Raw genomic sequence first — 17,506 nt, forward strand, 5'->3', positions numbered from 1 at the left:
AATATGAGATTATCTGTCTTTATACGTAATAAATCTAACACGAAACTGTATTTTTGTGAAAATTTGCCCCATATCCTTGCCTGCATGGACCCCTTCATAATTTGGGGGATACATAATGCATGCACGAAAAAACGAACGAATGAATGAATTAATGATTGAATGAATGAATGGATGGATGAATGAATGGATGAATGAATGAATGAATGAATGGATGGATGGACGGATGAATGAATGAATGAATGATCGAATGATCGAATGAATGAATGAATGAATGAATGAATGAATGAATGAATGAACGAACGAACGAATGAATGAATGACTGACTGACAGGATTGATTGAATGAATGAATGAATAGGTGTAATTTAGATTGAAAACGCGATTCCATTCATACCATCATGCTATAAAGTTCGTCGTTGAGTCACCCATATGCTTAGGCGTACGGGTCTCCCGAGGTACCCCCCCCCCCTCAGTTATACTTCAATATAAAATATGCGATGATATACATTTTTCTTTCTCCTCTATATATCTCCATCTCACCATCATCCTCATCTTCCTCACCGGTCAGGTCGGGCCTAACATCTATTCTTATATCAGCCCCCGTGCAATGGAATGGGAATTCCTGGCATAGCTCGTATCTCATTACGCATGCGCAATGAGGGTGGTGTATAGTTCAGCTCCTAGAGCTGGATCTCGTTTCGTACATCTATACCTCCTTATGTTTGCTCAATTCGTTTCTTTACGGGTTTGGCAGCATCCATAGAGGAACAGCATCTTTTCTCACTTCTTCTCGGAATAAAGGCAGATAAAAACTTTCCAAAATGGTAAGCTTGTATCTATTTTGATTTCATATTTCAGTTGACTAATAATTTACAGATTTATTTTTATGTTCTCTTTTCATCCTTCAGAAGGGAACAATGCTGATCCACACAATAGAAATTGTTCTTTCTTCTATGCGATTACAGCCATGTTACTTTGTGAAATAATGCAACAAAACTATACACCCACCACGGGATATGTTGATTAATCAGCATACATTATTTGGTATGCATGTGCACCTTCCTTGAGAACAAATTATAACGCTTCATAGTCCTCATTCTTTGATTATTGTTGTTAAGTTCAAGAAATTCTTTTGTGAAAGAGTTGCAATAAAACGTTCATTTTTCGTAAGTGGCTGTACTCACTTTTATTTTATACTGAATAATTTTTGGTAATTATTTGCAGAAGACAATTTCTCAAGGATTTTCAATAAAATTAGCCGACGCTGTATTACTGGATGCCCCCATTCTTCAATAAAATATTTTTGTTCTCCAACAAACGATATGAACATTTTAATAGCGCTGAGTATTTGTTGTTGTTTTTTATATTCATGAATTTCGAATCCTTCCATACACGTTATGCTCATTACAATGTAACTGTATTACAAATTTTATTTAAGTTAACATGTTTATCCCCAATAATATCTATAATCACATTACTTTTTAGGGTAACAGTTGTGACCACCTCATATCACAAATCTATAGAATTCATAGATCCACCTGAAAGATGAATATTAGGAAATGAATTTAATTATTTCAATTTTTCTTCAGTGGCTTGCTAACTTTTGGATGTTAATGCGTTATTGCATAAATCGTAATTGAAAATAATTACTAACATTAGCATTAATTTTTTAACATTATTGACTGGTGTCAATGGGGGTTAATAACTAAAAAGATGCATTTGTTATTATTGGGGGGGGGGGGGCTTCAACAAAAAATAATTTGACGGGAATTTCAAGATTCAAGCTTGAAATACAAGGCCAGGTTTTGTTTGGGTCGCGGAGTATAGGGAGAGGAGAGAGGGCACACCAAAAAGGAATACATACACATTGTTAGGTTTGCCGGAGTTCAGACATTTTTATATATTTTTAGGCTACAAAATGGAAAAAAGGCTCTATAGATAAACCACATTTACTATAAGCCTATTGATGAAGAGTATCTGTATAGAGCGGCCTTACGTGGACTTTTACGGTATAGCCGTCTACAAAGTCATGAGAAATGGTGTATATAAAATGTTAATGTCTGATTAAATTTGTTAACTCGATTTTTTTTCTTCAGAATCCCAAGTTCTCAGAAAGTAACATGCAGGGTGAGTATACCATACTTCTTGATTCTATGAATTTTCCGGCGTAATATTAATATTAGCATTAATTAATTTATAATATTATAATGAATTTGTAACCAATGTAAAGATCTTCAAAATATCAGTTTCTCATATTGAAACACAACGAAGTTTATTATGAATAAATTATGAATATCTATCTATACTGAAAAGCACAATTTTTTAAATGTAGTATTATCTGGTCTATCATTTGTAAGTATGACGTCGTTGAGATTTGTAACATTATGTAGGCCTATATATCACTTTCAAGGATGACGTCATGGCCATATTGACGTAATTCGACCTTCGGTGTTCATTTCATCTTCTTCTTACCGACCATATTCATTCCATATCAATAACTAGATAACATTTATTTGGTGTCATCACTGTAATATCATATTTACTTGTGTAAATTTTCATAGTTAATCAATTCGCTTTTTTATTAACGAAGGTTCAATCTTCTTAAACTTTTTTTTAAAATCTTAGTTTCGTTCCTTTCGTTTTGAATAATCTATCATCACCTACAGTAAAAAAAAAATGGTTTGGTATTTACACATCAGAGACAGCCCCCCCCCCCCTTGAGTCCCCTCCTAATTATACTACTCGGAATAATATTTTTTCATTCAGTCAATGTGCATGGGAGCATGCCATTTTCGTTCTTACTTAAAACTATATTCGTATCGTTGGTTCTTTCTCCATCATGCCATGACTTAAATCCATTTTCCTAAATTCTTTTTATATTATTTTCTGTTTTATGTCCACTCCATGCCCGTTTACAATAACTGAGTCATCATCAATCTCACAATAGACAGGGACATAAAACTCTCATCTTAGTCATGTTAGTGTTATTGAAGAATGGTACTTTTATTGAGATGGGTTTTGTTTGTGTAAAGGACAAACTTCAATTCTCGTGTTAGATAATAACGTTGAAGTGTATCGAGACAGGGTATATTTGTACTATAGCTGAGCTTTATAGGGATGAGCAAGATTCTTCTTAAGAAAAAAAAACACTTTGTTTATTGTGTCTTGTATGTGTTGCACAATAACCTAATTCAAACCTTTCTCATCTTCACATTTTCTTTAATTCAAATAAGACAACTTTATTATTCAGGAAATAAATATCATTTTAAAAAGTTGCTTTGGTCGTCAAGTTTTGAAATATCGATGAGATTTACTATGAAGCATTAGTGGGGGGGGGGGGGGAGACCAGGGGCAGAGGGGTGGGGTAAACAGCTAAGAATTTACCATTTAGGTGGTGAACATAGATGCTAGCAGTTCATACTCCATTTCCACTTCAATAGATTTATTTAAATATACAATTATATTTGCAAAGTGGAATTAGAGCACACAAAAGCGCATGTGGCTTCGAAAATGGTTGCTGTACTTCAATTTCTCCTAATGGCCCATGCACTTCAGGCCCGAGTTTTTAAGAGTTGCGTTATAAAAAGATTTTAATGAAACTCAATTGAGATTGATCGAAATTTCTATCTTTTTACAGAAATACACGATTTGAGATCAATCTCATTTTTAATTTAATTTGAAACTATCGTAAACGGCGGGCCCAATCTAAAGGTCCCCTCTTGCAATTATTAATCCTATCACAATTAATCATGCAGCTGCAAAAACGCTTGCATGTGCAGCTTTAAAATTATCTCCATTCAAAAATGTAATGTGATAAACATAATGCAAAAAGAGTCTGCTGCCTAACTAGTGTGGTTAAAACACGTTGGTATATAAATGCAGCACGAAGTTCGAGCTGTATGGCCTTCTCGAGAAAAAAATACCATGCAGGCCTTTTTCGGGATGCGGCTGACCCCGCTAACGACGCCACATCCCCACATCCAACACAGCTGGAATGTCAAACATCTAAACCGCCATGGTCCATGGCGCATGCGCGTTGAGCTTGCCAAGACTCCTTTTACCAAATTTGGCGGTGCGTGTTGTGTCTCTAGCAGATTGTCGTTTACTTATGACCTTATGCTTGACAAGTTGGTTTTCTTGTAAGCCGATTAGAATCTTGTCGATAACGACATCATGTTTGAGATTGAGATAACATTTTGCCATCTGCACATACAATTTAAAGGCAAACATAATTATTTACTCGGCGCGTGTAAGATTAGATTAGACAACTTTGACGCTTAGTTCTGAAATGTCTAGTTTGTTAATCGAAATGAATAAAACTAATATAGGAATGTTGTTGGTTTTTTTTTCTACAATTCTTAATTTCTCAAACACGTACGCCCCCGTACATAATTTACATGAAATATGACCCAAATAGAATGTTGTCGAAGATGATATATGTTTAAAATGTAATCCGGATTTATCATTGTTGCCCTGAATTCAGTAATTCACACTGGGTTTTAATTCAAATTTCGTCGATTTTCCTTTTGCATTAATTGGAAGATAAAATACACTTGAAGTCACTGACGTACAGATGCTTGGGGGGGGGGCTCACCCCCCACGCCAAATTTTTTTTCTTCAGAATTTGTCAAAAAATGTATCACAAGATTGGATTTTTGTAATAAACATGTCGCTCTCTCGCAACTTTTTATAAATTTTACGCGATACGCCATATCTAGCCCCCTAAAAAATCTGGCTCATTACGCCCCTTCTTGAAGTTGAAGTTGATGATAGCGAAAACGGAAGTTGTCATTAAATGAATTTATAACGGAGTTGTAAAAATGTCAGATTACTGATCACCTTAAAGGGGAATCCAGCCTTGGCCATAAAATGTTGTGTTGGGAAGGATAAAAATAAATTAAACATCAGAATGGTGAAAGTTTGAAAGAAATCGGACAAGCAATAAGAAAGTTATAGCTGCTTTAAGATTGAGATCACTAATACTATGTAGATTTCAAATTGGCAACTGGGTAAGTAAATTATGACAAAGGGCAAGGACAACTTTCCCATAGGCCATGTACTTATTATCAGGGATTTGTGGTTTTCTCCTAAGTACCCATTCCCCTGGGGCAGTAATCTAAATATAACCCAGGTAGTATATTGTTTTATGTCCTCATGCAAGAAAAGTATTATTTGAAATAAAACTTTTGGGAAAAATGACATTTTAGCCATAATATGTATTGGAGTACATGGAAGAGTAGTCCTTGCCTTACATCACTATGACATTCCATATGCGGCCAATTTGAAGTCTCCATGGGTATAGTGATTACCAATATTTACAACTTTTAAAAATTCATAACTTTCTTGTTGTTTTTCCAATATTATTCAAACGTTCACCTATCAACTTGTCTGATTTTTCTTTTCCTTACAAAAACAAGTTTTAGTTGGGTTGGATTCCCCTTTAATTCTTTGTCCCCTACAAGTCCCCCAAGCCCAAAGTTGTGTCGTCACAACCCCCATTACGATAAGAGTTTGTTACCCCCCCCCCCCTCTCTCTATCTCTTTAATCCATATTATTATAACCAGATACATAAGTAAAATGTAATCGAATTAACAAACTAATTGGAAGAAAAAAATGGATGGTTGAAGTAATTCGCAATAAGAACGAGCCAAGCCTATCTTCTGGCCAAATTGAGTTAGGCATGGGATATTGTTGCTGATCCCATCTTGTTCCTAATTCATATCCCGGAATTCCACATACCCTCATTGGACGTAAACAAAAATCATATACTTTTCTTGATTTACTCGAAATGAGCTATCACGAACGTGCAGGGTCTTTCGTAAACCAACTATTGAGCTTTTTATTTAGTTTCTTTTGCAAAGCGTTATATTTTTCATATCTCATCATAATCTGCAGAGTACAAGGACACATTTATGATGTGGGATAGGAAAGGAGATAACAAGGTTGCTGTCCCTCATATTGGACATGTCATGAGGTCGTTGCTGTGGAACCCAACAGAGAAGGCTATCAAGAAAGTCGTCGGTCCAGACAGGGACGAGTGTGAGTACAACTCGGTTTTATACCTGATTATTATTTTTTTCGGGGGGGGGGGGGACACTATTTGAGGGGAGCAAAGAAGGGCGAGTAGGTCATTTTTATACCAAATAAATCTAGTGAAAATGCAATTCATTTTCATACCTCCTATTTTTTTTTTTTTTTTTTTTTTTGGGGGGGGGGTAACACTAGCGTACCTCGCCGAAGGGGGGGGGAAGCGGGTGGGTAATTTTCATACCTGATGAGTGTAAGTGTAAGTGTAATTAATTTTCATACCTCATTTTTTGGGGGGAGGGGGGGGGGTGACAGGCAGGTGGGTCATTTTCATACCTCATTTTTGGAGGGGGTGGGAAATGCAAGTTTATCTGAGGGGGAATGGGAGGATAGGGGGGGGGTATCACTAGCGTACCTGAGTGGTGCAGGGGGTGAATTATTTTCATACCTCATGGGTGTAAGTACAATTCATTTGCATCCCTCCTTTTTGTGGATGGGTTACACCTGACGTATCGGGGAGGGGGGCATGCTGGGAGTGGGTCATTTAATTCATATCTGTTTTTTTTTTACAGGTAATGAGTGTATAGGGGGACAGGGCAGGAGAGGCAGTGTGTCCCTCTGATAGAAGTGCAATTACTTTTTTAAGTAGTGTAAATATTTGCCAATGGGAAAATTAAAAATATAGAGTATGTTATCATTTTATATAATTTTAGACGACCGTGTTGACTGGGAGACCTTCTACCCCATGATGAAGGATGTGACAGCAGGCAAGTTTGGTACCCATGACGACTTCATCGAAGGATTGAAAGTATTTGACAAGGACAACAGCGGGACAGTCAACTGTGCAGAGATCCGTCACGTTATTTGCACTCTAGGTAACGATGTGGATGATAACAACGGTGGATGATGAGGATGACAATGGTGAAAGAGATGATGATATAGTGACATAAGTGGTGGCCGGGGTGGAGGTAATTGTGGTAGTGGTGGTGATTATGATGTTAAGATGATGATGATGGTTGTGGTTGTGGTGATGATGATGGTGATAATGATGATGGTGATGAGGAGGAGGAGAATGTGATGATGATGATGATGGTGGTGGAGGTGATGATGGTGATGATGATAATGATGACGATGATGATAATGGTGATGATGATGACAACGATGGCGATGTTGATGGTGGTGGTGATGATGATGATGACGATGATAATGATGATGATGGTGGTGATGATGATGACGATGATGGTGGTGATGGTGATGATGATGATGATGGTGATGATGATGACGATGATGGCGATGATGATAACGATGATGGTGATGATGATGACGATGATGGTAATGATGGTAATGACGATGATGATGATGATGATGATGACAAATGACTTAATATTATTTTGTTCCAGGTGAGAGGCTAGAGGAAGCTGAGGCCGATGTTATTCTCAAGGGAATGGAAGACAAGAAAGGACAGGTCAATATTGACGGTAAGAACAAAATATCTCTTTCCCCTTTATCCCTGATAACTTAGCGAATGTAATTTGGCCTGTTTTAATTGAAAGCGTCAGAACTCCGGTCTGACGCCACTACTATGGACAGCCAAGCTGGACAGTGCAGACCCATGGAATATGCATATATAACGCGTACGTCTGTTCAAAGACGATTGTTGTCCAGCTTGGCCTTTCCATAGAGATGACGTCGAGCTGGGGTTATGACACTTTAATGATACGGGCCCCAGGAGTTGATATTTGACGACCGGGGCATAAGAAGTGGGTATTATTTTTCTGAACCCCGCCCCAACAAAAAAGGGGGAGTAGGGGTACTCACCTCCAAAGAAGGGATCCATTTCTGTTTAAAAAATAATGATAGGGTGAGGCTAAATGCTAACATTAGGCACGGGGGCGCATACCCCCTTACCCCCATGGATCCGCACAGGATCCCTGATTGATGACTGGTGGGCGCCGTTTTACATTTCATTCGAATGCATCTCATGTGAATTACATATCCAACTTAATTAATTAGGTCTACTATTCCTGGCATTTGACAAAATGAGGTAGCAATCGTGAACACTGTGTATACGCCGACATTGCGATTATGGTAACTGATTTATTTGGGACCTAAAATTAGTCATATTATATTTGATATAGTACCATGCACAGCGTTAATTATATAAGAAGAGATTGGATCTGGGTTTTTTTTTAATGTTTGAAAATTAGAAATTATAAATTTGACCTACTACATTCCATAAAATAGTGTTGAGTGTATTTCAATTATGTGGGTATTTCGCTTAAATTGGTATTTAATTGGGAAATGGTTACTGTTAGAGATTTACAGAATAATTTGTAATCACTGTTCAATTAAGATTAAATTATTTCGTTAAATTTGATGCTCAAAATAATTGTACCTGCACCCACCTAGCATGTTTTCACTGTACGAATGATTATACATTTGCATCTTGAAATCACTGCATTTCAACGAAAAGAATCCCGAGCTTTAAGGCTTTCAACCATTGCAAGATAATTCAGACATAAAATGGCATTTTACAGTATTAACTAAAAGCAAATAAAGTTCATTTAGCATGAAATAAAGTATTACAAAATTCAATGCACATTTATGTCGTACAATGCTATCATTATAAGCAAAGAAGCAAGTTTCCTTGCACATGCATTTATCTTTTTTTATTTAGCAAATGGAGATATGAATAAATCAATCTTACATCAATGATTATTTGCACGTTCTCAATATGATGAGCATGTAATATTCTTTTTTTTCTTTTGTGTTATGTATACACGTGTGTTTAATGTCACTTCTCCTGGAACAGAAATTGTCGCTAAGTTGATGGTAAATGCTTTTGAATAACCATCATCATCGTCAAGGCAAGTGCATGCACCTGAATATGACGTCATCATCATCATCACAATCTGATATCATCATCATCAGAATCTGCTATGGGTTATTACGTAATGATTCCATCACTGTTTCATCTTCAGTATCTTCCGCGTCATTATCAAAATCATTTTCCCTCTTTTCGGTGACAAAAAAATCATCGAGTATTTCAACACCCATTTTCACCAACTGCAAGAGAATGCATTATGAACACTTTTTGGCATGGTAATTTATGGAATGCGCCAGGTCTTATTTCTTCTCCATCAAGCCCGCATTGAAGTCACCATGTCCAGCTGACATCTTTATATCTATTCAAATATAGATGCAAATTTGCAGAATGCTCTGTGATGGTAATATATTGCATTTTCCGTTATGATTGCATCGAGAATGAACACTTTGCATGATAGCAAACATAATTTCTTGCTTGATGGGAAAGCAACAGCCAAGCTTTTTAGTCACCAAAGGTAAACATTGTAAACAGTTACGTGACGTGACAACGTCCCGATACACTCTTAAAACAAACGAGTCAAATTGACTACATCAGTGGTCAGTAGGATGCAACTTACTTGTCGAGTCATATTTCTGACTATATTCTCGTTACATATGACTGGAAAATAGTGAAATAAGACTAAAATAACAGTTGCACGCAGCTGAGCCCATTGAATTTCTGGTAATTGTAACTGATTTGTTTTACTGGTCTTGAATTAAGTTCATATGAAGTCGAAAAGATGCATGTCTGACGAGTCTTTCGTCTGCACGTATATTATATTCACCTTTCCTCTCAATTTAGTTAATGCTACGACCAGAGTTTACAATCCTTAAAAAATGTGTTACACAGTAAAAATATATTAAAACAACATGTCTACATTCTTGTTTATTATATGAACTTATAATTGTTCTTTAAGAGAGTTCAAACATAATGTTTTAAAACATTCAAGCAACAACTTTTAGGCAACAAAATCAGAAATTCGGCATTGTTGTTTAAATTTTAAACAATATTGTTTAAATTTTAAATAGTTGCTGATTCGTTCATATAGTACACCAGGTTGTATAAATATAATGTTTTTACTATGTATGGGGCAATGGTATTTGCATGTTTCACCACCTTCGCAAAATGTCTTCATACGTCATTTTTTTGGCCTCTAAACATTATTGCACATATTTATTATCACTAGACATTGGTAATGCATTATGCTTCATAAATACGAATGTTACTTGTGTAATCAATGACTTACACAGTAAAACGCTGGTTATTTATTTTTTATATGCAACACTGTTTACTCTATGATCCTTACAGTAGTTGTTTAAATAATCATAAACAACAAAATATGATTACCATATTTAATTCTCAACAAATCAAACATGATTGTTTAAACTGTTAGACGACTACTGTAAGGTTAATAAAGTAAACAGCGTTGTAAAAAAATTCAAACGGCATTTTACTGTGTACACAGCATAAACACTGGTGTTGACTTGACACAGACCCGGTAGCACCATTTGAAACAACACCAGTGAAGTAGAATTATAGTTTAAACGCGCATTATATCGTTAATTGCCTATCTGGTGTTAGCTCAAAGCCAATCTGGCGCTGCCTTTTCAATGCTTTTCTGGGGTTTTCCTATATATATATAAAAATATAGATACCCGGTTGGGGTTGACTTAACACGAGTGTTTGTACAGTGTAGAGGCGACACTAGTACGTCGATTTCACATGGTATTTCACTTGGCATTTGTATTGCATTTTGCTCCACTTTAAGAATCTTAGATCAGTATTCTATATCACATAATGTTTTTAATGACATCTTTATAACTTGCACAGACAGCATCCAATATTGCATCAATGCTGGTATCCGCAGAGTCGAAATCAATATAGGCCCCTCCTATATGTATTTTTAATACAACAAAAAATCTACATCATGACAAAAATCTAGATACAAGTGAATTTCAGTTATGCCTATAATTATGTACCAAAATACTTATTTGCATATTGAATCATGAATGACCCATTCGGCGACGAAGAAGAAGAAAACGAAAAGGGGAAAAACCACAATGGATTTTTCTTTGCATGTATACGCAAAACGTTTTTCCTTGTTATGTGATGTTTATTATCAAATTTAAAGATGCTTTTAAAAACTTTCAGAAGCAACGGTTTTTCAAACTTTCAATGAATTATTGTAGCAATGTTTAATTAAATCATTATTTGTTGAATTAGATTTAAAAGTACATTGATATATCCCAGATCAAATTTTAAAATATACATGTACACACTAAAAACAAAAATCAAGAGTTTAACATCTAAGAAGACGGATACGCCTTTGATACATTTTCCTGACATGAAATTGTATTTAAGCATTCAGCTTTCGGAGTGGTTTTAAAGGAGTTTAGAGTGCAATAATACAGGACACAGTGTATTTCAAATACAGTAACATAAATACAGATCATAAGAGGTATATAAACGTTTCTTGGTACATTTTCATTTAGAGAAGTTGTATTGATTTATTATGTTAGGGATTTTATTTCTCACTGTTTTTTTTTTGGAGAGGGGGGGGGGGGGGTGGGGGAAGGGGGTATACACAATGGGCAATTTTTCATTCGTTTTGTATTTTCATGTTTCGTTGTACAGACTATATCTTGCTATTGTATAATATTTGTTAGAGTAAAGCGGCTATACAAAATAAATACTTAATTGTGGCTTAATTTTAAAGAGTAAATGCATATTTTGTACTAACAACAGGTAGCTAGAAATTAGTCGAAATCTTCACCCTTTTATATCCACACAAAGATGGGAGAGAATATTTGAACCTCTCAGTGATCGCTTATGGAGAGGTTATTCCTGAAAAAAAAATATTGTGAATACTGTGAAATTGATTATCTGTGAAAAAAATAAAAACAAGTTAAATCTATATCTTGAACAATGTCACAATTACACAAACTGAACCGATTCCAAATCGACCGACGATATGTCATTCGGAAAAACATTACAACTTTGATCGGACTGGAGTCGATATCGTTGGTGTGACTGCACACATGACGACTGGTCCACGATCCGATTTTGGAACAAATCTAATTTTCTGAAAATTTGAATGAAAAGTATCGTTTTATTTTAAGTTCAAATTAATTGAAAGAATATTAATATAACAATTTTGGATGATTGAAAGCATTTATTTTGTAGTGAAGGCCAAATTGGTTTCAAATCGTAGCCAATCGTACGATTGCTATGACGTCATTACGACTAGATATTCAATTCGTTTTTATTCTAATAAGAATGGTAACATAGTCACAGACTTGAACATCGGTATTCATATGATGATTTAGAACATTGCGCAGTAAAGATATTTCATGTCTCAATATTAGCATCAAATTCTCCTACGTTTTATTCCAAAATCGAGTCGCAGAGCAATCGTAAGATGTGCGGAGGCCTTTCACCACTGATCTGAATACTTTCCAGATCAGTGCCTTACACCATTAGTTCTCAATCAGTGACTTTAACTATATGGTGTCCGAAAAAAATAGTAAATTCGTTTTCTTTACCAATGATAAAATGTTCCTTTACTTTATCAAATTTAACGACAGAATAATATTGCAAAATAAAATTGAGCTCCCCACTCGACTGCAACTTATTGGCTATTCTGGGGACCGTTTCATGAAAGTTGTCTTTCTCCGACAGTTACCATAGTAACAGTCAGAGGTAAGTGCCTCTCAGCCAATCAAAACCAAGGATTTCACTGAGATTGTCAGAACTCACAACTTTCATGAAACATTCCCTGGCCTAAGGAAATAGTGCTTAAGGGGGGATCCTATCCAAATCTGCACCTGTTTTTTTTTCTTCTTTATTCAATGGCATGAATGAATTACAAATAAATGAAAAAAAATTATCTTCTAATATTTTTGACACCATAATTCTGGATGCATTGATAGTCAACGAAATTGTTATTGCATCCTACCACTCCAAGATTTTTCTTAACCAACCAGGTAGGCTACAACATGTACCTACCAACTGTTTGATTAAAACAAAAATGCATGCAAAATGAATTGGCATTTTTAAACCAACGGTTGGTCGGTTACTATTTTAACCAACTTTGGGGCTGGTTAAAATTTTATGAGAGAGTGTCACTGAAGTGACATTTGTGCTGCAGTCGCAAATCACTAAAACAGTGTGAACAGATACAACGCTGTAATTGGCCAGAAGTTTTGAAGTCTGCACTTGCTTGCATCTAAATGTATTTTACTTGAACGTAAGAATAATTTAAACTTAAAGCACGATACACACACTGGAAAGTCAGAAACCTGCACGAACATCCATTAAAATCGAGAATGAATCCACTCTAAAAACAGATAGTAAAATTTTACCCAATATTGGGTAGAAAGGGAACATACCTGTTTGCTGGGTGATTTTTTCCCCGCAATATTGGGCAAAATGCAAGTATAAAGGGTAAATTTTTATCGCAACTTTGCGTAAAATTTACAAAATATTTCGCATCTTTTTACCCCCAAAACATGCATGTTCCCATTTTACCCAATATTGGGTAATTTTTTTTTAGAGTGTATATTCCATTAGAACTATCCTTTAGAGGGGAAGTCCACCCTGGCCTAAGTTGCTTCAATCAAAGCAAAATATTAAAGAAACATAATCAAGAAAGGTTTCGTAAACATCCTCCAAAGAGTAAAACAAGTTTTGGACTTTGAATGTTGGTACCGCAAAAATCGTAAAATAGCCTTAAAAACGGACATACTGAAGCTGATATTGATTCGCTCTAGCGTTCTGGTCATTCATGCGATTTTACTCCGATGAGTGCATGTTGAAAATCTTCAGTATGTCCGTTTTTTATTAAGGCCATATTTCGACTTCTAATTTTGTAACGTACCTGCGAGTATACCGCAGGAATTTCTATTAAAAATGTATTATTCAAACAGCAAGAACCATTAAAGCTGCAATCTATCGCAATTATGGGCCTTGCATGTGACGTCACAACATGAAACTTTAAAATTTCCCAATCCTGCTTTATTCAAAAGTAACTTAGCACCAGAGGGTAGATCTTTCCTTTAACGAGAAAAGCTGAAAATCACAAAAATCTGATATATTTCAACAAAGTTTTAATAAGAAAACACATCACACTTCACCCTTTTCCATTCCTTATCATTTCTTTTCGGCCCCCTTTTTTTGTCTTGGTCATGTAACTTTGGGGTCTATACACATCAGTGACATTAACTCTCTAAATATGGATAATCTTTATTTTGATAATGTTATATTCAACTTAATCATTGACAAAGTATATATATATATATATATATATTGTATCCCTGAAGAAGACGTATGTTTAACGTCGAAAATTTGGAATTCAAAATAAACTGTTGGAACTTAGTACAATGCATTACCACTTTGCCTCATTAATATATATATATATATATATATATATATATATATATATATATATATATATATATATATATATATATATATATATATATGATACAATTCTTCTCGCCCATCATAATAAAAACTTCATAAATCTAGAAATTACATAATTGTGTAGTTGCCAACATAGTTCTGGACTTATTCCATTTTCAAAAATATGGGCACTTGTTTAAACATTGCACCTGTCTAGTTAGCTGCAAATGGTGAGTCAAATTTTTTTTTTATCCTGTTAATATAGGGCCTATTATTAACTAGATCCAAATCAATTAATACTTAGCTATAGACAAGTAATTCGAAAACTTCCAATGGTGTCATCAATGCAAACGTCGTAAATTTCACTTATTACCTTAATATGACTGAAAAGTGCATTCAATTATATAAAAAAATCTGCAAGTTTTCACCCCTTTTCCTATCAAATTATTCAGTAAAAGATCGAGCATGCTAAACTCTGCATAAAAAATAAGAATCTTCAGCATTATTCCAGCATTATTCTTTGCACGAAATGAAAACATTTTGCATGAAAGATCGGTTTGCATAAATCATTGATCAACAACGCACATCAGAAATTTTGCATCCGCACGAAAAATGAGTTTCTAATATTTTTGTCTTTCATTTTGCATCCACACATCTCCATGGAAACAGATGTGGTTAAGAAGATCGAGACCAACATTATCGATTATTAACTGAGCTGAAATCATTGACGTCATCAACATCGTCATTGTCCGTTTTGGGGCGAAAAGGCCGATTGCATCAATTTCGCCATCTCTCACTCACTCTCACCACCACCACCATCATCATCATCATCATCTTCATCCTCTTCGGGTTTTTTCTGATTCGCCTCGCCCATGGGAGAATGAGGGGATCGATATTCATCACAATCACCGCAAGTTCAAAGTGACTTTTTCTCTCTCTCATTCTCACTGCTGTTCGATCATCTTGTCAGAGTTAGAGAATATAAGTTGACGAATAGAAACTTGATCCTATAACTCGATATTTTTCAAACAGTGGTAAGTTTATTGCAGGGGATATGATTCAGAAACGCATACTTATTCAACTCATCCATTCGCTCGCTTTCAAGTCCCCCGTTTTGCCATTTCATATGTGATCGGCAATTTCAAACCCCCATCTCTACATCCAATATTCCATGATCTGACGTGCTGCGCTATAACTTGACTCATGCGCTCGATCATTTTATCAGTTTTCGATAAACCCATATCGATATTGTATCGACATAAAATATGGATATGGGCTTATTACATGTCGTCATCACATTTCCTTGTAAGAGTTCATTGTATAGCATGACGGGGTCAGTGATCCTGGACAAGTTTCATGCCATTTCAAGAATGTCCAGTCATTAATTAAATGTCGTGATTATGTATTTTATCAGACTTTTGGTGTCAATATCTCTTTCTTTTCTCTCTTTATGATTTCTACTTCCTCGCTGTGGACAGCTTTTGTGAAGAAAATCATGTACAATATGTTGGACGAGTATTAATGTCTGGACTGCGTAGGGAAGAGGAGGGGATGGGGTAAGGTTGGCTGATAAATGATCATGTTTCCTCGAAACATATTCGGCACTGAAGATGAGAGAGAAAACCAGAGGATATATAATCATGCAGAATACGAATATGTCGCCTAGAATCAACAATGATTTGATGATCAGTTTTATATCACATTCAAATTCACTTTATTTTCAACAGAAATAATACCGCTTTGTTGGCGATGTGTTAAACACGACTTTGAAACGGGTGTTGGAAGTTACTGGAGGTTTATACACAAGACTGCCGTATGTTTCTGTCAGAAAGAATACCCAGTAATTGTGAAAGACCAATAAATCACAGTATTGGTACAAATTAAAATTATTTCAGCTTGTTGGACATTGTTAAATCTAATAGGGAAGGGTATTATCTAAAGACATGTTTGTACCCAACCAATTATTAATGTCATGTTCTTATGTGTGTAAAGTAAGAGTTGTATTCTGTTAGTTTCAATGTTATAAAATGTTTTATATATATCATACTGAATTGAAAATGATTTCATTTTCTATTAGCTTGAAACAAAGAACCATTTTCTAGAGCATTTCCTGGGTAAAAATGTATCTTCTATTATGCTTGTGTGCAGAAATGTTTCATTACAAGCTAACATATTAGTGTACTGTGTTATGAGAGTGCAATACCAAATTAGTGATAAATTATTGCTAAAATAAATTACAACAGAGAAAATATCTTCAGTCACAACAGTTTCAGATAGAAGAATAATGCGGTGTTTTTATTATTTCTGCTTTTCCTGTACACTTTGTAGAATTTTGCTTGTTACTTTTTCATTGTTTACATGTACAAATTTGTATAAACTTGTTGCCAATTTGTAACCATGATTTTTTGCTACAGATTAAAAAAAATATGTGGCAAATTCTCTGAGGTGTAGATGATTGCATTCTTGCTTTATATTATATTGTAATACTGTGTATGCACACATAAAAATATCACTATAGAATAAAAAAAAAACCACATGCATAAAAGACTGGATGTAACATCAATCAATAAATTAAACAATTATCAATCTACATAACAATTAGACACATAATCATAGGCATAGAAAATGTTCAAGGTTTTTCTTGCCTGGCATTGTGTGATTTCAAATTAAGTGTCGACCCTTTGGTGTTGGTATCAGGCCAGTTTAACTTTTACATCAACACAGCAACAAACTTATAATAAAGTTGGTCCAGGAACAAATTTCACTAGGTGTAGAGCTATCAATGTGTTTTAGCTCATTTTTCTAATCATATATTAGGTGTTTGGACTATTGACGGCAATCATAATTGTGCTTTCAAGGCCAACAAGAACATTGATATGTGTTGGAGCTATGAAGGTATCACAATTGTGCTTCTAACATCAACACCAACATTGAACTTGATTAGGTGTTGTAGCTGGGGAAGCTAATCATAATAGTGCTTCCAACATCAAAATTAACACTGTACATTAAATGGTGTTGGAGCTAGGAAGGCAATCTAAACTTTGCTTCCAATGCCAACACCAACACCGAACATGAAATAATCCATTGTGTAAGTATAACCTATGCATAAGCAATCTACATGTTACATCCAGACAAATATGTTGTCAATGGCCAGAGTACTATTTTTTTTCAATTGGGGATAGCTAAGCTTGGTATTAAAAATCAAAACCTGGGC

At 35.2% G+C, this 17,506-nt stretch overlaps 1 protein-coding gene across 2 annotated transcripts; it reads left to right on the forward strand.

The window, feature by feature from the left end:
* Positions 1 to 653: 653 nt before the first annotated feature.
* On the forward strand, positions 654 to 16,731 carry LOC129257431 (myosin light chain 1/3, skeletal muscle isoform-like). 2 transcript variants are annotated; one of them, XM_054895751.2, is made up of 6 exons: positions 654 to 822; positions 2,095 to 2,125; positions 5,895 to 6,038; positions 6,740 to 6,901; positions 7,427 to 7,504; positions 14,962 to 16,731. In XM_054895751.2, the coding sequence occupies exons 1-6, from the start codon at positions 820 to 822 to the stop codon at positions 15,000 to 15,002; spliced, it is 459 nt and encodes a 152-aa protein (XP_054751726.1). In that variant the 5' UTR covers positions 654 to 819; the 3' UTR covers positions 15,003 to 16,731. The 2 variants fall into 2 exon arrangements, with proteins under 2 accessions (XP_054751726.1, XP_054751727.1); XM_054895752.2 differs by lacking the exon at positions 14,962 to 16,731 and adding an exon at positions 8,839 to 10,930 and having other exon boundaries at positions 730 to 822.
* Positions 16,732 to 17,506: the final 775 nt, after the last annotated feature.

The sequence above is a fragment of the Lytechinus pictus genome, chromosome 3 (genome assembly GCF_037042905.1).
Source record: "Lytechinus pictus isolate F3 Inbred chromosome 3, Lp3.0, whole genome shotgun sequence".
NCBI lineage: Eukaryota > Metazoa > Echinodermata > Echinoidea > Temnopleuroida > Toxopneustidae > Lytechinus > Lytechinus pictus.